This window comes from Pomacea canaliculata, linkage group LG9 (assembly GCF_003073045.1).
Source record: "Pomacea canaliculata isolate SZHN2017 linkage group LG9, ASM307304v1, whole genome shotgun sequence".
NCBI lineage: Eukaryota > Metazoa > Mollusca > Gastropoda > Architaenioglossa > Ampullariidae > Pomacea > Pomacea canaliculata.
In genome coordinates this window covers 19,890,058-19,911,613 of record NC_037598.1, presented here as the reverse complement: position 1 = coordinate 19,911,613, position 21,556 = coordinate 19,890,058, and the positions used below count along the sequence as shown (strand labels likewise).

Sequence of the window (21,556 nt, the reverse complement as noted above, 5' to 3'; positions counted from 1 at the left end):
TTGGAGGAAAAGATAGTTTATTTCTTGTCACTAATACAAAGTACATAAAATGCACGAGTTATATTTACTTGTGAACAAAAGCCTTTTACTCCTTGTTACTTGAGCATGTATACAAAGAAGGGTGCAGTCACTGATTTTAGATGCATCTGCTATTATGATAAAGTGGATCAAATGAGTAAATAAAATGAGTAATATACATTATTATATTCAAGTTAAAAATAAGTAAGAATATGTTTTTAATGTTTTAGTTATAGAAAAGGCCACAATCATTTGATTTGAAAATACAGCATAGTAGCTTTGCAAAAAAAAATAATAAACCACCTAAAAAAAAGCTGACAGGAGTATGCATCATATTAAACAAACTGGCAGCATTGAATAAAGGTAACACTCATTTAGTACTTGGCATCAGCATTACGATTTGTTCATCAATCAAACGCATTGGACATGGCTCATTACAAACCTACACAATAAGGCAATACACACATGAAAGGTGAGTCACATTCACACAAATGGGAACCTAAAACACTACTGGCCTACGGTCAGAGAGGCAAAGCCTAGCCACTCTCACAGTGAAACACTTAGCTACAAGTTCCATCACAACTGATCCTTTATTGCTAAGCTAACCCTTATTTTCAAAGGCCTGGCATACAGCAATGACAATGTACAAAGCAGTATAATGAGTATTTCATAGTGATAGCACCACAATTACTGTGGCCATGTACGGGTTTTTTTTTCTCTTCTTTTTAGGGTAGATGATCTTAATCACTTTTTTAAAAGTTCTTGCATCCACCCAAAGTTCCTCCACTGTTATGACAATGCCTTGACACTGAAATCACAACACTCTGTAAGGTAACAAGCTAATAGTGTCAACATGAGGACAAAACTAAAAAAATTGTTCAACCTGGAGAGATATATGCAAATGAATTTTTTATCTCACTTCTTACTGCACAGTTGCAAAAGTTTTTACTGGGGAAATGTAAACTGAGGTAGAATATTGAAGGTACTTCCCTAAGGCTGTACATTTTGTGTAGGGATAAGTCCTTGACCTGGTAACTTCTAAGGGATCCCACTCAGCTGTCTATAGGACAAATATAAGCACCATGTTGTTGCTGTCCCTGCAGAAAGCATTCACTTACTCTGTTAAACATAATCTACAATAAAAGCAAAAGAACTAAAAATGCAAGGTAAGATACATTTTAAGAACTTTCCCCAAAAAACATGCTCCACTGTGCTTGTTTTAAGTTCAAATTTTTGCACTCAAAACTGTAAGCATGAGAATTGTTTCATGCAAATTCACTAAAACAAACTAGCCATGCTAACATCTTTGGTAACACGTTTCTGGAGTTGCCCTCAAGGGGTTAATGCTTTGAATAGTCATAATTATACAGTCTGTAGCCAGCCCCCTTAACAGACAACCAAAAACATAATCACAACTTTCTAAGAAGCTCTTTTGTTTTGTTTCTAAAAATTTAACTGTTTAAGAGTGGCAATGTTATACAGAGTAAATGTTATAAAGTAAAATTAGAAAATAACAGCCATACTTACGAAATCCTTATATGCGAATCATGTTTAAATAATGCACATACACATTTCAATGGCAAAGCCAACATTCACTTGAATACATCCACATATTAATCATATGTACACATCAGTCAAACCATAATGTAAGGATTCTGGGCACGTGACAAACATTCTGCCTATTTTTGTCAGATCTAAGCGGAAATAAAGACAATATGCAGAAAAAAGGAAACAGGTTTAAAGTCTGCCAAATACAATTAGCATCTTTATAACAATGCCTGCATAAGGAGAAAATATTCCCCAGCCTCCATCAAAGACTAAGATCTCCAATCTTAAAAAATGCACTTCTTACAAACTTCAAGCATAACATGAACCTCTACAAAAAAATATAACAGTGGAACCTGAATTAAATGCATTTAAGTTATAGCTACAATTATGGAGACCGGGTGAACTTTGTGGGTGAACACAAAGTTCACCCATTAATTGCCTGAGAGGTCGCGGGGCATGAGACCGCTTGGGAAAGCAACAGTGGTGACTGGATCAAGGGAAGCAGACATGAATCTGAGGTTACAAGATGCTAACCTACTTGGCTTTTACTGGTAAAGCAGAGGGTACAAGAAGGCATTCCTTGGAAAGTCTGTTCTTGCTATCAAGATGCCAAACTAGCACAACTACAGGAGGCAGAGATGCTGCAAGACAGGTTAGCAGGTCCGATAGTAGTCGTGTTTTGCTTTAATGTCTTGGAGGTACTGATCCATCCTCCTGTTCAGCTCATCAATGTCATCTGATAATTCCACCAGCACCTTCTCATTGTCACCAATGCTTTCTTGGATAGCTACAGGAACAGCCAAAAAAACATGAGCTCAGACCAGCAGTTTATCAGTAAATACAAATAAAGAAGTTATTATCCACAAAAGAAAAGAAAGTGAAAAAGATAACTTTTATCTTCCTTTCTGTGAAAGAGGAACATTGTTCCAGTTCTGTTTTTATTATTTTGATTATACAGTAAAACTCAATGTGTGTGTAATATAGAAGAAAAATTAGAGCACTCAAGTTTTTTTGTAGCCACATTTTGTATTAATATTAAGGAGGTAACATTTTCATAACAATTTGTTACTTTACAACTATGCCCTAATTCCGATGGACATCTGAAGTTATAGTTATGAAACAGGGGTAAGGTGTTGCCCTAGGGCAATGGAGAATGCAGAACTTAAGGAAAAGTGTCTTGTTTCCAAAGTCATAAAGGCGTGTCCAGATCCTGCGTACACTACTTCATATTTCTTTACCCTATGACATTTTTGCCAACGCTTAATAAGTACAGCTCGAGGGGTAAAACAGCATTTGCGAAGTCTGGACATTGCTTTATAACTTTGGAAACAAAGCACTTGTCCCTGAACTCATCATAATGTCTCAGGGTGAAGCCTTACACTCACTTCATAACTACAGTCTTTGGAAACTTTGATGTTGGGTGGGGGAAAAGGGTAGAAAGGACAGCTACGAAATTGTCACAAATTTTTAAAAAATCTTATTTTAATGTACCTTCCAGGTCTCTCTTCTGACGCAAGACCTTGTTTACAATAGCATCAGCTCTGACTGCTAGTCGAGCAGCCCTCTCTCTGGCATCAGCTGTTGCACTGAACTTTTTATCTAGTTTGGACGATGTGTCTTCGTAGGTGTTTTGCAGAGACCTGGCTTCCTGCAATCACAAAAATATAGAGGTTTAGATGTAGTTGCACACCTAAACACACAACCTTCTTTCCATAGTCAGTTGGTTGGTTTGTTGACTTCTTGTGTTTTACCCTGTGCAGCAGCAAAGGCTATATATCATGGTGAGAGAGTGTTGAAATTGTGAAAACAAGACTTCCCAATGAGGTAGTAGTAAAAGCACTAAATAAATGATATGAACTCCCATAAAAATGGTTCCTATAAAAAAATACTGAAAAAAGCCATATTACTTTTATGTATACATGTGTTTCATATTTGGAAATAATTTACTGTATTTGCTTTGAATATGTAAACATACAACCACCCTGCTCCCGTGCAGAACTGATACAACAGACTTTAATAGTAAAGCTTTAAGCGATGGAGTTTAAACACAGCATAAGCATCTTATTTTCCACATTCTAGCTGGACATGATGCATCCTTTTTAGTAAAATACAAATGTCCAGAAACTGCCAGACAAAATAAAAGGCACCACAAAAAAATAATACATCACATTTTCAGCAGTATTGGCTTTACTCTCCGCCTCATTGATAGCATCCTCAGCATTTTTGATGTCTAAGTCATTCTTTATGAAGCGAGTTTTCAACTGCTCCAAACGTCTCTTCAAATTTGCCAGAAGATCCAGAGTTTTCTTTGAGAGCTCACGAGTCTCAGAAGTCTCTCTCCCGATCTAAGAAAAGTTTTGACATTAATGAATTCTGAATGGCTTATCAGGAGATTGACATGAATAATATGTGGAGTGCAAAGATTCTGTGATAAAGATTGTGTGGTTTTCATTCATGTAAATAATGTGCACTAGCAACAAATTACATCAAACAACTGATGAGATCCTGCAGGCCTGCTGCAAAATCCTCTTAAAATCAAAAACAATCACAAAGCATCGTATCACTGATAAAATCCCTAAAAAAAGATTTCACAAAACCTCACCATGGACAGGTCAGATTCTGCATCACTGATGTCTGCTTGTGCCTGTTTAATGGCAGCCTCAGCTGCCTCCTGTGCTCGTCGTGCTCCATCCAGAGCATTTCGAACTTGCTGAGCTGTCTTCAGAATTTCTTGTGCCTTGGCCCTGTCAGCATATCAATAATCCCTGCTTGTAATGCTAAGGAAAGGAGACATTTTCTATCAAACTAAAACTTTGCAGGAAATTTCTCTTGAGCACTGACTGTAATGTTGTTTCAGAGTCTCTATTTCCATTCTTAATGTAAATAACAGAAAGAAATGTTCTTATCATGATGCTAGCCACATAATACCAGTGGACCTCATATACTGTCAAGATGTTGTTTGAGAGCTCCACAGAATTAATGTACCGCATTCCCCATCCCACTTATCACAACATACCAATAACTTACCAATTCAGCATAAGATTTGTTTATATTTATTTATATTTAGCTACACACTAGCTTCATTCCATCAAACCAATTGCATTCCACTCCATCATATTAACAAGCTACGAAAGAATGAGATGACACTACAGCATCTCATGCTCACCACCCACAAAAAATCCCAAATAACAGATGGTTGAAAATACCAATCTGATCATCTACAATGCAGATCCTAATTTCAGTAAAATGATTTCTGTACAGTGTATCTTAAATACAACGGAGAATGGTGGTTAGGAAAGTCTCTTTGAAACCAACTCTAGGGTCCAAGTAAGCTGAAAGGTGTAATGCAAACAACCCTCTAGAATGAGTCACCAGCATTTTTTTCTCCCAGCAGCCTGCACAGCTGGTGGCAGAGAGAAAGTAATGCTGCAGTAAGACAATTCAAACTAGATGATGAACAACAGCATGCAATGCCTCCTAGATTATGATGAATAACATACGATGCCTCCTCAGCACTGTGGTTGAGCTGTTGTGCCAAAGCACGGCTTTTCTCCGTTTCAGCAAGAATCTGGTCAATGTTTTCCAGGCCTTGCACAGTGCGATTTATCTTGCTGGCCAGGTCTTGGATCTGGTCAGGATCCAGTGAAACTTTCATATTCAACACCTCCTCTGCTACCTGTAATAGAGTGGTGAGAAAATTGCTCTATGCTGTTTTAAACACAACTTAAAAGCGTCTAAGTCAGAATTCTCTTAATCTTTCTTTGCAATGGAAATCTAATGACAAATATTTACATACCCAGACAAAATTTTCCACAATGCTAAGAACATTTTTCAAATGACTATGAACAAAACTTATTGCATCAATACGTAAAGACTTTGGCTTTTAGAAACTTTGCCCACAACCTTTTTGACATCTTCAGGTGTGGCTTTAGGGGCACCCAGAACATTTGATATCTGGTTCAGCAGGTCCTCCAGATCAGTACGGGCACTTTCAGAAATGTTCTTGGCAGCAAAAGCTGCATCATATGCCATCTGAGCTTCTTCTCTAGCTTCAATGGCTGACTGTTTCACTCCTTGCACCTGTAATGACATCAATTGCATTTAGTTTCTGATTTGTAATTTTCCACTGCTGTCAAACCATCATTACAAATACAATATTACAATTTTCCATTGCTGGCGCATCATTATGACAATACTGGTGCTGGTATTCTTCAATAACATGGCAACTTACATCCAATAGCAGAGCACTGGCAGATCCTTCGTTTGCTGTCAGCCGTTCCTCAGCTTGCTCTGCCAGTTTCAGGGCTTTTTCAGCTTTGGTAACTGCACCATCACAGCTCTCACCACCACATCGACCACAGCCGCCACCACCACAGACAGCATCGCAGGGAGAACCTGGTGCTCCACATACCTGGAGGTGAAAAAGAAACATACAGGTGCCTTGTGACTAGTCAAACCATGGCAATAGATCATGATAAAAAGGGGTGTGTGTGTGTGCACACACTTGCATATGCATGTTTCGGAAAGGATATAAGTGAGGGAGGGATACAAAGTAGTGGGTAGGGGAATGGCTGGTGCATGCAAAAGAACATATTAAAATCTATATGCAAAATTTTCCATTAATTCTCAAACACTACACTGGTTGTTTTGGTTTTTTTTTTTACTTTAAAAACTCCTTTTTGAGCTGGGGTATTTCAATTTCAATTTAAATATAAGGACATTTAAAAAATTTAAGAACATAAAACATGAAATGCTACATCAGCTGACAAAAGCGACCATATTACTGATGTCTGAAAGTGACGATATTACTGATTTCTGAAAGTTACCATATTATTGATGTCTGAGAGACGATCACTCAAGCCTGTTACATCACGCTCCAGACTGTCAAGGTTACGTTGGTTTTCCTCCACTTTGGTCTCAAAATACTTCTGCCTCGAACCTATGAGGTCCTCAACCCTTTGCCTAATGCGTGCCGACTCTTCCAAGTGGCGACTTGTTCCATCAACAACCTGCTGGGCTTCCCGAGACCGTCTTTCAGCCTCCTTGGTAATGTTGAATGCACCTGTTCAGAATGGTTCCAATGTGATCACAGTTCTACTTGACTCTTTGTCATGGACCAGTCCCTGGTTTAGTGTTTTTCAGGGAATGTTAACCCCATTATTATGCAAGAGTTGAAATTACATAGCTGTACTGTTGGTGGACTTATGCTAAAGGTTGTCAGCTGTCATCACCTGTTCAATTAGATCTATCTTTCATGCTTATGAACAAAGATATTACATGCCTACACACATTTTCAACTGTCAACACATCATGTTGCTTTAATTTAAATGCTTAAAAAAAAAAAACGGAGATGGATGTAGCACATTATTAAGTATGAATAAAAGCAAACTTGTCCCTAATGAAATAAGTAATAAGTTGCTGAAGCAAAACACTTCTAGCTGATTAGCAATGCTGCCTACCCTCAACATCTCTGGCTTGTATATCAGTTGCGTTGTCTTGCAGCTCTTTTGCCAGCCGTCGGAGCTTCTCTACGCCATCCCTGAGAGCGGCAATTTCTGTATTGCCCTTCTGTACACGTGCTGTTGTCCCTCTTAAAGTTTCATCCAAGCTGTTCAAGTTTTGGCTGTTATCTGTCAAGTTACGCCTGTCATGCAAAAAAGAAAAATGAATTCTGAATTCTTGTATACTATGCTCTCAGCGGGGATAATTTTTCCAATTCCATATGGGACTTGAAAAACTTGATTATTCTTAAAAACTTTTTAATAACTTGCTGGAACATCCACTGTTCACCAAATTTTTGAAAATCTAACATGGGGCATGAGAATGTTGCTTACATTCTATGGTATTCAACAGATTAACCACTTAGTCCCTAAAGTCAGAACAAAGCACATTTTGCAGGTCAAAAACATCAAAATTATAAACTATCTTTAGGTTTCCACAAGTTTCTCTTTTTTTTTCATATATCACAAATTAAAATCTTATTTTGTAACAGTCATTTCATTCATTTCACTTTATTCTGTATTGTCAATTTATTTTTTCCTATTCAACCTGTTTTAGTTATTTGTTTGACATGAATGTAGCTACAACCAACTTACTTGATGAGTTCCAGCATATTCTCAATGTCTTTCACATCAACTTGAGTAAAACTGACAGAGGATAGGATCTGTCGAATCTCATCAATGTTGTTTTGCATGTGCTTGAACTCTTCATCAAATGCCTGGATGGCGCCAGTAACAGAGATGTTTCTGGCAGATTCCACAAGGTACTCAGTCTGGTCTGTAAAAAGATATCAACATCATAAGCACCACCTGATTATTGTTCCTCATTTCTGGCTTGGTCCAAACATTTGTTTCAGCTAGCACCTCACAAATGAAGTTACACAAAGTATAAAATATATTTTTGTCTGTTGAAGTAAAAATCCATGTCAAATTGAGTAACCAGGAACATCTCAAACATGGCTTTAGACCAAATGATTCATTGCCTACTTTCAAATATAACAAAATATCTGATCGGTTGACTATTTTAGCTCTTTAAGGGAAGTAACTGATAGTGAAACAATCCTTGAAGAAGCTGGTGTACTTGTCAAGATGTTCACTTCTGTGGGAGTGAAATGTCAAAAAAGGGTTCAAGCAGTTATCCTTTAAATTTAGCTTCTAGTTATCTTGATTCCACAAGGAACCAACCTCGCAGGTCACGAATGACTCGATCCCAGTTGTCAAAGCACTCGCCACAGGGCACACAGTTGGGCAGCTCTCCAGTAGTGCCTCGGGCACAACGGTCACATTTATAGCCTGTTACACCAGTCACACACTGGCACTGACCGGTTCGCTTGTCACACTGCATAGATGCTGACCCTCTGGTGTCACAGTCACAGGCTGTTTAAAAACAAGCATTTCTGAGTGATGGCTGTTATATCTACGGCAGGTACTCAAACAATCTCATGAGCTTCATTTTTGATTTGTTTTGGTTTATAAAGGTACTTTCAGTAACATCTAAAACCAAAATATACAAGAAATCTACAAAGAAAAGTGACTGATGATGACTTTCAAATAAGGTTCACTGGTGCATGTTCCTTCAATTTGTTGCTAATTTTTCAAGAGTATTGTAATATTTAGTCTAACCATTTCAGATAGTCTACACTGCTCATTATAAACAATTAAACAGGTAATAAAAATAAGGTGTTATAAGTTCACTTTTGTATATAAAGGAAAAAAATCAAAGGAGAGAGAAAAGAAACATCCACAAAAATGGAGAAAAAAAAAGAAACATAGAGAAGCATAAACTCACGATAGCACTGGTCAGTGGGATCACCCCAGAAAAAGTCTTCACAATCGCTGCACGTCCTCCCTCCCCGTCCATCAAGACAGGCGCATTGACCATCGAGCTGCATTACGTATTATGTATTTAACATGTATTGTTTTCCCCATAGCAAAAGAGATTAAAGTTTCAAAGAAAGTAAAAAAGATCACCCAGAATTTAAGCAAAAAGGGTCCATCCAGAATAATTGGATTCTTGAAGGCTTTGCAAATTCAAAAAAGTAAACAGTGTATTGAAAAATAATTTTGTCATCTCTTTTTAACATGTAGGATATCTTTTACAGACACGGCTCTGTATATGAATGCATCTTATTTTTAAATCACAGATTCAAATTAATCCCTTCTGGGCTGCAAACTGCACAAATATGTCAGTATGCATGTGAGGGTGGATGTGTGTGAGAAGCGAGACAGGGTATGTACAGTCTATGCTTGTGTCTTGTGACTTAATACCTGATTGCAGTCCAGAGACAAGGAACCAGTAGGGTCACAGCTGCAGGCTTCACATCCAACACCGCTGGCAAGATTCCAGTGGGCAGGAGCACACTGACTACAGTCCTGTCCAATGACATTTGGCAAGCAAGGACACTGACCATTCACACGATCACAATATCCACCAGCAATGTCCGTTCCCACAGGATTGCAGATGCATTCTGCACAAAGTCGTATTAACAAGGCTTTTACAATCTCTGTAAAGGCATGCCGTTGTGCTGACAAGCTAGCATGCTTTCACTTCGTCCTAGTATCCTATGTTTAAGCATTAACAGAAAATGTTGCTTATAAAAACTGTTAAATTCACACCCCTTGTAATCACCATCATTCTGCATCAACTATTTAAAAATTAGGATCATTCTATCATTAGGATCAGATCTTCAAAAATAAATGCTTACGAAGACAGCTCTGTTTGGTGGCATCACCATAGTAACCAGCCACACAATGCTCGCAGCTGAAACCTTCAGTGTTGTACAGACACTTGAGGCATTGGCCTGTGCTTGAGTCACAACTGCCTGGTACATCAGGATCAATGTTATTGTTGCATACACAAGCCACACAGCTGCCGCCTGGGGTCATAGGGTTTCCATAGTAGTTGTCAATACAGCGGTCACAGGATGGTTCTGCACATCAGTAATTGAAAAAAGGCACTTCCACAACAATAAAAACATGACAGCCTTCATAGTTGTCTCCTATATTCCCCCAAAACCATGTCACGATTGAAAAAGTAGTCTAATAAATTTGTTAAGCCTCTTGTAAGACCATACTCTGTAGCATTGTGGTCAGCGAAAAAAGTACTAAGACAGCCTCCAGAACAGTCAAAATAAGTAAGTCTGGACCACTCATGAAACCTTGAGGAATATATCTTATAAAAAGGAAACTTCAGCTTCTCACCCAGGTTAAAGCACTCATTAGATTTAGCTTACCTTGATATCCTGGATAGCAATTGCAGAATACTTCTTGAGATCGGGGGTCAAAGCTACAAGTGTCTGCATGCTGGGTCAGACTTCCTGGTCCTCCAGGGCACAGACATGGGCGACATGGAATACGGACTCCAACACGCGGATCACCGTAGTAACCATCCTGACATCTGAAGGTAAAGAACATTATTTGATTTAGAATTAGGAAAAGCAACTGGTACTCAAGAATTATGGGCAAAACATTCAGAACTGTTAGAATAAAACTCTGAGTACAATTAAAGTCTTTGAAATAAAATAAAAAACAGACAATCTGCAGGAAGAAGAAATGTCATAATAAAATGCATGAAAATGCCATAAAGTTCACTGCTGGTCTTAGCCTTAATATGCTGAATCCATTTAGATTGTTAAGCTGTTCCCTTCGGTAAAGTTTCTTTAAAAGTTGACAACATTGCTAGTAGACTGTACAAAGGTGAACAAGCACAAGGTATAAGCTGATGGACACTGCTGTAATATGAAATTTATATATATATACTCTAGACCACATATGCATGCATAGATGCATGTGCCCACAGGAAAAGACCCATGCAAACATGCAAGGAGGTGCAGTCGCAACAAATGTGTACATGTGTGTGCACACTCTTGTGCAAAAACATTTTCTGTTCGTTTCTGTCTTCATCAGAGTATACTTTTTTTCAAAGGATGGTGCTTCTTTTTCTATGAAATTAATCTCAAAAGAAAATAAGGTGACAACATCTGTCTCACCATTCCCTTCATCCTTACCTTTCACAGTAGTCTCCAAATGTATAGTCTCTACAGTCAATGCATACACCACTCAGAGGGTCGCAAGTATCTGCATTGCCATTACACTGGCAAAGTCTGCATTGAGGGAAGCCCCAGAATCCCACTCGACACTGATCACAGATTCGCCCACCGACATTCTGTATGCACGTGCACTGGCCAGTCTGCTCATTGCAGAAGTTGTCACGGGCACCAATTTCATGACAGTTGCATGCTGTTTGAAATAAAGAGTCTTTTACAGACACCTAAAAGCATGAAAGGATTGGTTGAAAAAGAAGCTTTTAAAAGCAGAAAACTATGAACTAGATGCAGGATACACACACACACAGAGAAGAGAAAGCAGCATGGTGATGGGGGAAACAAATCTTGAAATAACTTGCTAATTTGTTGACATGTTATGTCAATTAAGCTTGTGTTTTATCAACATAATGCAGCAAGCCTTCAAAACATGGGTATAAAGAATCTGAACTTTAGACCATCATGCTTGTTGCCAAATTGCCAAGAGCCTCTACCACATGACTGTAACTTCCAAAAAAAAAAAATTCTAAATTAAACTTGTAAATGCTGATGTACCTAAGGAGAATCTCATTTCCCCAAAAAAACATTTGATGTCAACAACAGATGAAACACTCCTGAAATCTGAAACTAACTGTACGCAAATAAAGAACACATAATACATACGTTGACAGCCCTCGGGGCCGAAGCCAAAAGTTCCAGGTGCACATTTGTCACAGCGTCTGCCAACAACATTGGGTTTACACTGGCACTGTCCACCATTAGGATCACATTCCAAGCTAAGAGATCCCATGGGATCACAGTTGCAAGCTGCCCAAAATATATATACATATTTGTTTGTGGGTATATAAATAGGCACCTATAAAACGATGATGAAATTAAGACAATAACAATATATATACAGTTGCATAGCACTCTACCACAGCAATGGGGTTATGCTTAAGATGCTCATCAAGTAAAAGATAACAATTTTAATGATAATGATAACAGTTTTAATGCAAGCTGATTAAACTTTTAATTCATTTCCTAAATATTCCTTTATTAAACTTACCTTGAAAATTTCACTAGACAATGCCCACAATGCATAACTAATAACTATAAACTATGAACTATAAACTATATAACTAAAACTTATGGAAACCTGAAAAAAATCTTCTACCACACAGAAACAATTCAGTAAGGAAATATAACAAGGAAAAAAAGGTCAGAATTTTAAAAAAAGAAAAAAAAAAATTGTACCCTGCTTCAATAAAACAGAGAAATTTAGGCCATCTGTAAAATCCACTAGACCTAACAAACTACTGCTTGCATACATTCTACATGCAGAAAGCACTCACGGAGGGCGCCATTATGCAGAACAGCAGAGATGCTGAAGGTGTGCCGGCGACACTCTTCTATCAGCTCCTGCTTGATGGAAGGATACTGCAGTTGAGGGCATCGATAGCGCAGGAACTCATTCAGCATATACTCAGGCAGACCAGGGCCCTGGTAGATGGGGATGTAGTCTGCATTTGGCACGACCAGGATCTGCAACAAGGTGGTGGTGGTGGTCATCGTAAATCTAAAATCCTAAGCTGCCCACTCAAACGATCAACAATGGTCATTGTTTCAGCTGTAGTGTATCTCCATACATCACTTTTAACCTTAGATGGAATATCATCAGAGTATATAGATCAAAATCTTGCTCCTGGATTTTGTCACAGATGGTGAGATGGCAAAATCTGATGCTGATTGGGCATTGCAAATCTGTGCGTTATATCTCACTCATGGGCTGTGAAAAAGCAATAATAAGCAGACTTTTATTCCCTTTCTTTCACAGGGTGAAATATTGCTACATTTTTCATTAGTTATATAAGTTTTAATGTTTTCAGATTGTACTCATATCCTTGCCTTAACTTCTTGTCATCATGTGTGTACAAGCATGCATGGTATGAAGACAGAGAGAGAGGAATGACTTTCCCTGTTTTTTCAAAGTGCTTTGAAAATGAGGCAAATGTGTTGTATAAATCCTCTTTTTTTCATCATCACCAACTACATCAAACCACAAGAGTTCCTTGGATGACAATGTCATTCAAAAGCAGCCTCTTTTATCATTTTTTTTATAATGAGAATGAAAAGTGACTTGTAATATTTGCAACACAAAATGAATGAGTCAATAGTATGAAAACTAAACAGAAAGAAACTATTGTCTTTAATCTCTACTGCAGTACTGATTAATATTTCTAAAATATTTTCATTCAGTTATTTTCAGTTGAATCACTCATCTTTCCAATATTCTTAAGTCATACTGTTATGGAGATGTCAGTGAACTTATTCATTTGTTTATAAAATAAAAGACAGTGAATCAATGCTAGTCAACCTGAACTTTACATACAGAAATAGCAAACCAAAATACAAAGCAAAACAAAAAAACCCAATAATAATAATAATAGACAACTTACTGAATCAATAAGAAGAGTAGCTTCTGGAGTCTTCTGGCCTCTCCTGTAGGAAGTGAAGTCAATGCGAACTTTATAAACCTTGCCCTTTTCCAGGCAGGATGGAGGACGCACCATCTCATATCGTGCTCCTGATGAAAAAATATCAAAATACTATTTATTCGTATATGGGGAAAAAGTCTACATCCTTCCAACACTTCCATGAACAGTCTTGAAAAAGTATTAAAGCAAACAGACAAAGCATCGGAGCACATATACACAGATACTGAAGGCAAGTCATAGCTTGCTGAATAATATCAAAACCATCCTGTTACCTGGTTGTAGTGCAGCTGATTTGAAGTCATCTTGAGGATTGAATTCCCCACAAAGGCCATCTGGATCTACTCGATCTGGACGAATTACTGTAACTCGTACATCTTGGAACACCTCAGGCATCTAAGATTAGCCAACAGAGATCACAAAGCAGACAATAATAAATCTTATAATACCAAATAGAAAGTTTCTTTGCATTTGACTGCAAACAGTGTCACAGCCTCCACCATATAAATGGTTGTAATTGAGTATTCTGTTTCACTGTAAGGCAAGTTTACCATCATAAAAAGTATCTGTAAAAATCAACCGGTCCATGTTAATTTTTTTATAATAGATCTATGACCTAATATGTAATATCTGAATTATCAGTGTTAACTACAACAGCAAACATCTTTTATGCACTCTTTACTACTGTTGAAAATCTTGCCATGCATTTCGCTAGAAAATGCAACTAAATAAGATCTACAAGCAACTGTCAAATTAATCAAAATTGTCCATAACTTTCATCAATGCCAAAGTAAAAAGATAACTGAAAATGGCTTGAAAATGGCTTCCCTTGAAATGTTAATATAAAAACTGGAAGCAAGCTTAAAATAAAATAAAAAATGTGAACAAAGTAAGAACTATATCTTATTTGTTTTTATTTTAATTTTCAAGGGATAAGGGCTATCCATGACAGCATGTAATCTTCAATCAACAATGGCAAAGGCAGCTAAAGGAAAAAAATCAGAAATCTGTGTTCGGTTTCAAGAAAATCCCATTCCCTTCATGCATCGACACACCAAAGAACAAAAAATCTCAACAGGAATATGAAGCAAAAGTCAAGGACAACATGATAAAACAAAATATTTAGTAACACATGACATTACCAGCTTTATCCTTCATGCTGCTTGCAAAAAAGAGAAAAAGTATTATTTTCATAAATAAAATATAATTAGTAATATTAGTAATATAAAACTAGTACTGAAACACTTTAAAGTTTCTGCTTGGAAAGATTTCTTTAAAAGTGCTACACTGACTTCTTGAAGGCAATTTCTAATCAAATATAATCAAACTTGCTACCAAGGTAGCCAATTTTCATATAAACGATGGCTGCTTCGGTGGGTCCTAGTTCAGTATAGCTACAACATGCTATTAAAAAAAAGCAGTGGGAGTAGTTCGCTTTAGTAACTCACCCTGGGGTCATACCGGATGACAAGGTCATAAAACGTGCTGAAAGGGACTGAATCAATTGTGAGCTCAATGCTGTCGCCTTCCATCACTTTCATATAGCCAGGGACCAGTCCAGTAGGATGGACCACCTTGAATAGGTTCCCTTACATAAACCTTGGCATTCTGCAACAAACACAAATCACTGTTCATAGCATCAGGTCAGGCTGCACAGATGACAAAGATCTCATAATTTCAGCTAAGAATATATGATAAACATATATTTGATCTTTGTGAAGACAGATTTAACAAAGAACCCTGAAATATGAAAATTGCCAGAAAGAGATCACAGCAATTGTTAAAAGCCAATAAAAATGAGAGAAATAAAAAAGAGAGGGGGTTAAAGACAAAAAAAGGAATAGTTTAAAAAGCTTTTCATTATAATTACCCCACTGCCTTGTCCATGTTCTGCCTCATAAATATTGTGGTCCAGGTGGGCAAAATAATATCCTGTTTCCACCTGCTTGCACTGCTTGCCAGTAATGTATGGCCGGCACTCACACTGACCATTGACTTGGTTACACGTGGAGCGCAGTGCTCCACCAATGTCGCAGTCACACGCGTAGCATCCATGTTGATACTCACTCAGTCCCCAGAAGCCAGCCTGCAGCAACAAAAGCAGATTTCAAAAAATGATTTCAAAAGGCAGCCAAGAAAACAAGAAACATTTGAGTTCATGAAAGAAATTGATTGGGAACAGAGTAGCAACTAACCAGCAAAACAAGATTTAATATGGGCTTTTTATTGCATTTGGTTATGGGGTTTTTTTGCTTATGCTTTTGGGGGTTTTTGTTGTTGTTGGGGTTTTTAATGCTTTTTTGGGGGGTAGGTGGGGCTTGCTTGTTGGTTTTTTATTTGTACTCTTTGCTTTTTTTGTCATTTTCCTTTAAAGATGTGAAGGGTACTTATAATGGACACTACAAAATCAAACCAACTTCCAATAACAAGATAAAAATTTAAAAAATCAAAGAAATTGTAAGAAGACTCTCACATAGCATTCATCGCAGTTTCTGCCAGTGACATAACGCTTGCATCGACAGATTCCTGTTTCTTGGTCACATCCATAGTCTCCCAGTGTTCCCAGTGGATTGCATGCACAAGCTGCATGGTAAATGCAGTGTTACTTTGTAATGACATTGTCTGCCTCAGATTAACTGCATGTCAACGTGATTAGCAACATTCCATCGTCTCAATTTCATCTGTAATGGTTTTTTCCAAAGTAAAACCGATTAATATTTTTATGTATTTGTATGTGTACGTGTGGTCTTTAATTGTTATGCACAAAAAAGTATTATCATGTAGTGTAATATGAAATAAACTGTGAAAAAATCAATTTCCAGCAAATACCAAGAATTTATGTGTTTTTCTATACCAGGAAAATGCTACCACTTGGTAGGATAGGGGGTCGTCAGAAAAGGGAAAAGAAAGATACCCTCGCATCCATCAGGATTTTCATCACGAAGGTTCCAGTAGTTGCTGATACAAGTGTCACAGCGCTCCCCAGTCACATATCGTTTGCACATGCAACGCCCCGCAACTGTGTTTAGTACACTATCAGTTACACCTTCACACAACCCTCTGTTCAGTGAGCCGAAAGAGTCACAATCACATGCTGAAAAAAAAGAGAGGATACTGAGATTAAAGTACTGTCAATTAATGCGTGTGTCTTAGTTTAAAAATCACAAATGGACACAGATTATATCAGTCTTCTTTTGTTGCAGTGTAAAGCGCAGACCCAAATACACATATCTATGTCCCTCCACCCACAAGCATAAATCCTCATATGCATACATGCACAGCTAGATTTTGCTATCCATGTACATAAAGAAATGCAAGTGCAAATGAAAACATGTGACAATGTATATAGCATAAAAAAAAGGAGATAAACCAAAAGGAAGTATGCATACTTACGCTGGCAAATTTCTGGATCACGTATGTCTCTGTTGGGGTCCTGAAAGAAGAAGGGCTTGCACTCCTGGCAGTTTTCCCCCTGGGTATTGTGCATGCAGTCATCACACACCCCACCACTCACAAATCCAGTTGATGCAAATCGTGCAGCATCAAAATGGCACTTGCTAGCATGGTTGTTGCAGTTACATTCTTTACAAGAAGAAAATGAAAACAAAAAGAAGTAAAGTTACTCTAGCACAGTTCACAAAAATAATTTGAAACCTATTAAGAAAAAATATTAACATTAAGGAATACACTACCACTGTTTTCAAATATGAATCAAGTAAAGTGCAAATATCAGACTGAATAAACCAAGTACTTTCATTCAGGCTTCTCTCTTCTTACACTCATAAAATAGATCTATGACTAATATGGCAGCAATGATAATGACTACCCCTCCCCAAAAGAAAAGTTTATTGATTACTCAAACAAGTATGGTTATTAATAATAATAAAGTAATCAAGAAACTTTAAGACTCAAAATGAATGATGAGCATTGTTCTCTTCCTGCCATAGTTTTTTGTTCCACGGAAATAGGATTTTTTCCAAAATAATAATTAAAAAAATGGATATACAATGCAAAAGATGATTAAAAACGAAAAAACAATTCAACAAAAATGTCTGTACTTTTACAAGCATTTGGCTGATTCTGTTGAGCTGGCTTCCACAACAGATCATTGTAAAAATCTTCACACATTTCACAGTTAAGTCCCTTGGTGTTATGAGTGCAATCACACTGCCCGTGTACCTGAAAAGTTAAACGAAAACAAACTTCAAATTTAACCTCTTTTTTTTGGTCTCCACCAAGCCTTTGGCAGACAGAAATGACTTTAGCAAAAGAAAATAAAAAACCCTAAACATGAGGATAAGACGACTATGATGCTATGTTACTCTTCGGAATGGACAATGAATTTAGCACCCTAGGTAGCATATGTGTATTCTATGTGTATGGCAGTGTAATGGAGTGGTGAAAATCCTAATCTTTGCCAGAGCATTGGATGCATACAGATGCAAAGAGCACATTTTGTTGTAAACATTGTACCTTTCCTTATATGCTGACCATTAGATGTTTATTAATTAAGTTATAGGATTATCCAAGGATATTACATCCTGTCTCCCTCTCCTAGTCAAGCCCTGATATACTGCTGGAAAACAAAGAGGTGCTGTATATAGAGGTGTACGTGCTGCCTTGATCAAGCCCATGCTTTTGGCTTGAAATGAAGCCCCAAGTGTCTTATATTCATCCAAGTGCCACCACCAACCCCATCAGTTTGACTTAAATTTATGTGCTGGATTTTTTATGTGCTAGCTGGAAATCACATCAATTTCAGTAATTTAATACGAGAGCACTATGTCTGATGTAAAGTGTATGCATGTTAATGCTGTAAAGGGAGATAATTTTGTATGTCTCGTATTCCAGGTCTGCCACCTTATTGATGGGACATTGTACTACGTTCTTTATGCATATATTACTTTGGTCCTTGAACATTCAGGCCACTAAATGTTTATCCTGTATTGATTTAAGGAAAATAGAACAAATAAAAGTGATATAAATTCTAATCTTGGACTAAGCATAAATGTAGAAGTCCATTGGCAAATATATTACTGAATAATAATAATAAAAAAAAAAAAAAACGTGTTAACAGTCTTGTTTTTCTCCCTTTCCATATCTGCCACCTACCCACCACTGAATCCTTTAAATGTGAACAGAAAACACTCCTCTTCCTTAAGCATTACTCCTAACAACAGTCCACACAATGCTTGTCCTTTTTCAACACCCCCCCACACACACACACTCCTTTTTTTCATTTATTGCTACTTTCCTACTTGTCATCTCTTGCAGAATTATGATACTGTCAGTTCTTATCGCTTGATTCTTCTTTGCCTTTTCTGTAATTGTCTTTTATTAGTCATAAGTACTTTTTTTTTATCCTTCTGTTCTTCCATGTTGTCCATGTCTCGTTCTTGTCTCAAGCGGTAAAAGTATGCTCCTTATAAGCATGAGCTATTCAATTCATGTGTTGCTTATTATGATGCATGTAGCATTAATTGGGGTGAGACAGTTGCACTTATCTTTTAACAAACATGTAGATGCATACATTATAAGAAGCCAAGGATAAGCTAAGCTCAACCTGGTACTAAGAATAATTAAACTGAACTAAAAGTCTTCTCTACCATTTTATTGTGAACCCAACAAAAGACCTAACCCTTCAATCTCTTTAATGAAAATGATTTCAAAATGTAACAGAAGAAGAAGTCAGAAAATGTAAAAATATGCACGCATGATAATTAGTTAAAACATATGACCTTCCATTAAACCATTTTTGTTTAAACATCAACCTTTCAAAGGGATTGGAGTAAATATAAGTTACTGTGTTAATCATCATCTACAATCTTACCATGTCAGGCCGGGATTCGTAACCAGCCACAGGCAAGCACCTGGAAGCATGGCCATAACAGGAACAACTTCCTCGCACTGTCATATCATAGAGGGCATAATAATATTTCTCCTTGATCTGAGGCCGAGAGTCCAGCAAAGTATCACCTGCACAATCCATGAGGTATCTCAGACTTTTCTTGTTAGGTTTTTTTTTTTCTTTTTTGTTGTTCATGTCAATAGCAAGGTGCAAAATGGAGTTGACAGGAATATGTGTGATAAAAATGAGATTTTAAAAATATCTTTTATTAGTAAGTTAAAACAGGAACCTTTGGCCCAACATCCTCTTTTTAAGACCTGAAGTGAAATGACTGTATTAATTCTGGCAAAGCTTTATTCAATTTTTCATGTTCACCATGAAACATCCCTTTACCATGGGTTTTGGCATTACAAAAGACGGATCATGCCACTCATGAGACCTACAGGAAAGAAAAAAGTGCAAACACAAATGGTAATTGGGTTTACTAAAATGTGTATAGCTCAGCATAGAGCTACACATGTTACCAGTATACCACCAAAGCTGAGAAAGGGTACCCAGGTGTATCAACAAAAGGCATGACAAGTACCCAGTATCTTTGTGTACCCTATAAGAACCACAGATCAAAAAGCTCAAGAAATTTAGCATGCTTGCAGGCCTTGTCCATCCTTGACATCAGATTGTAGAGCTGTTTAAAGGCAGAGCTTAGAGACAGTGAGCTAATTGTGATCTAACCCATGTTACCAACGAACAAAGGAAAAAAAAAAACAACCAAAGTATATCTCATGCAGCCATGAAGCGTGAAAGAGAAATAGTGTATGCTGTAAGATGAAATAATTACCCTCCGCAAGCATACAGGCTGCTGTTTGTTATGCATTTGTGTGGTGTATTTTATTATGTTATTATCCTTGTCATTATGAAGAGGAACACTTGCAACAGGTGTGGTCTTCACTGCATTGATTAAACTGTCTTGGAAAAAAACCCCTTTGCATGCAAAACTCAAATATGCAAGCTAAAAAGAAAAAAAGACACAGAAGCAAGCACAAAGAACAGGAATATGTATGAGTGCAGGTGGAACTGCATGACATCCACAAACCTGCACATGCTCTCTCACACACACATAGAAACAGTGTTTAGAAACTGAGTAAGGTTGTTTTTAAACACATGCAATAATTCTGTTCTGTCATTTTAAGGGAGAAATATGTGATTGTCATTCACCATTTCTCAAGTTTTCGTTTTAGATTTCTATATATAAAGTCTAGCAGGCTGAATGTGACACCACGCTTGTAGGTCTAAGCCCCTTTAAGCAATGCAATAAATGCCATAGGCTTCCTGTTTTGACAACAAAGGAAGGGTCATAGAGTCAAAACACTACTATGGTTGTATTCATGTTTCAGCTGCTCTGCCCCAGTGCCTAAGAATAGTGTCCTCCCTCTGTGGCAAACTTTAAAAAAATTTTGTTAACAAAGCAAATCTTTTCTTAATCTCAGCATAAAGAAAAGATAGAACGTCTTTGGCTAACACACTGCAAAGAATGCACCAAGCGGCTAATGGGTTTTCTTCACCTGCTTTATATAGAAAAGGTGTTTGGTGTGCAGTATTCTTTATATAGTTTTGAATGTGTTCTTAACAGCACAAGTAAAGAAGCAAGTCAGCATTTTCTACCATACAGCAAAACTATTTACTGTATCAGTAAATGCAGAGAGTTTAGCTACTAAGATTTAAGACATTACACGTTCATATGAGATGTTATTCTCAAGGTTCAAAAATAATGATTGTATTAACCTTAATGTCTTTTTCTTTCTCTGGTTTTGTCATCATCGTTTCACACACCTACCACCCATGATGTTTTCAAGACCCACCTTGTTTGAGAATATTGTTAAGTAGCTAGTGGGTTTCTCTTCTCTCTTTTCTTACCTTCCACTTCTTGGGTGCATGTGTAGGCACCTTTAAGTGTGTGTGTGTGTGACAGAGATATGTTGATTGTTTATGTCAAAGTGCACTGAGCTTGCTACTACAGCAGTATTTCTCAACCTTTTACTTGTGATGCTCCCCAGACGAAAAAAAAAGGTACGTCTGCACGGCCTCCTTAGAAAGTAATTTCCCTAATACCGATGTGAGAAACTTTAA

At 37.3% G+C, this 21,556-nt stretch overlaps 1 protein-coding gene across 1 annotated transcript in view; it reads right to left on the bottom strand.

Annotated features, from left to right (window-relative positions):
• Positions 1-21,556, bottom strand: part of LOC112572248 (laminin subunit beta-1-like) — a 36,404-nt gene continuing 14,848 nt past the window's right edge. The window contains exons 5-31 of the mRNA XM_025251826.1: positions 19,412-19,557; positions 17,640-17,760; positions 16,975-17,163; positions 16,496-16,675; positions 16,055-16,164; positions 15,452-15,667; positions 15,030-15,155; positions 13,857-13,977; positions 13,546-13,673; positions 12,442-12,631; positions 11,771-11,914; positions 11,072-11,303; positions 10,298-10,461; positions 9,770-9,994; positions 9,333-9,532; positions 8,854-8,950; positions 8,250-8,441; positions 7,662-7,842; positions 7,026-7,210; positions 6,393-6,628; positions 5,798-5,977; positions 5,470-5,646; positions 5,067-5,242; positions 4,169-4,310; positions 3,735-3,911; positions 3,058-3,214; positions 1-2,353 (exon numbers count right to left, since the gene is read on the bottom strand). Coding sequence (XP_025107611.1) covers positions 2,220-2,353; positions 3,058-3,214; positions 3,735-3,911; positions 4,169-4,310; positions 5,067-5,242; positions 5,470-5,646; positions 5,798-5,977; positions 6,393-6,628; positions 7,026-7,210; positions 7,662-7,842; positions 8,250-8,441; positions 8,854-8,950; positions 9,333-9,532; positions 9,770-9,994; positions 10,298-10,461; positions 11,072-11,303; positions 11,771-11,914; positions 12,442-12,631; positions 13,546-13,673; positions 13,857-13,977; positions 15,030-15,155; positions 15,452-15,667; positions 16,055-16,164; positions 16,496-16,675; positions 16,975-17,163; positions 17,640-17,760; positions 19,412-19,557 — 4,526 coding nt within the window. The 3' untranslated portion in view covers positions 1-2,219. The remainder of the gene's footprint in view (positions 2,354-3,057; positions 3,215-3,734; positions 3,912-4,168; positions 4,311-5,066; positions 5,243-5,469; positions 5,647-5,797; positions 5,978-6,392; positions 6,629-7,025; positions 7,211-7,661; positions 7,843-8,249; positions 8,442-8,853; positions 8,951-9,332; positions 9,533-9,769; positions 9,995-10,297; positions 10,462-11,071; positions 11,304-11,770; positions 11,915-12,441; positions 12,632-13,545; positions 13,674-13,856; positions 13,978-15,029; positions 15,156-15,451; positions 15,668-16,054; positions 16,165-16,495; positions 16,676-16,974; positions 17,164-17,639; positions 17,761-19,411; positions 19,558-21,556) is intronic.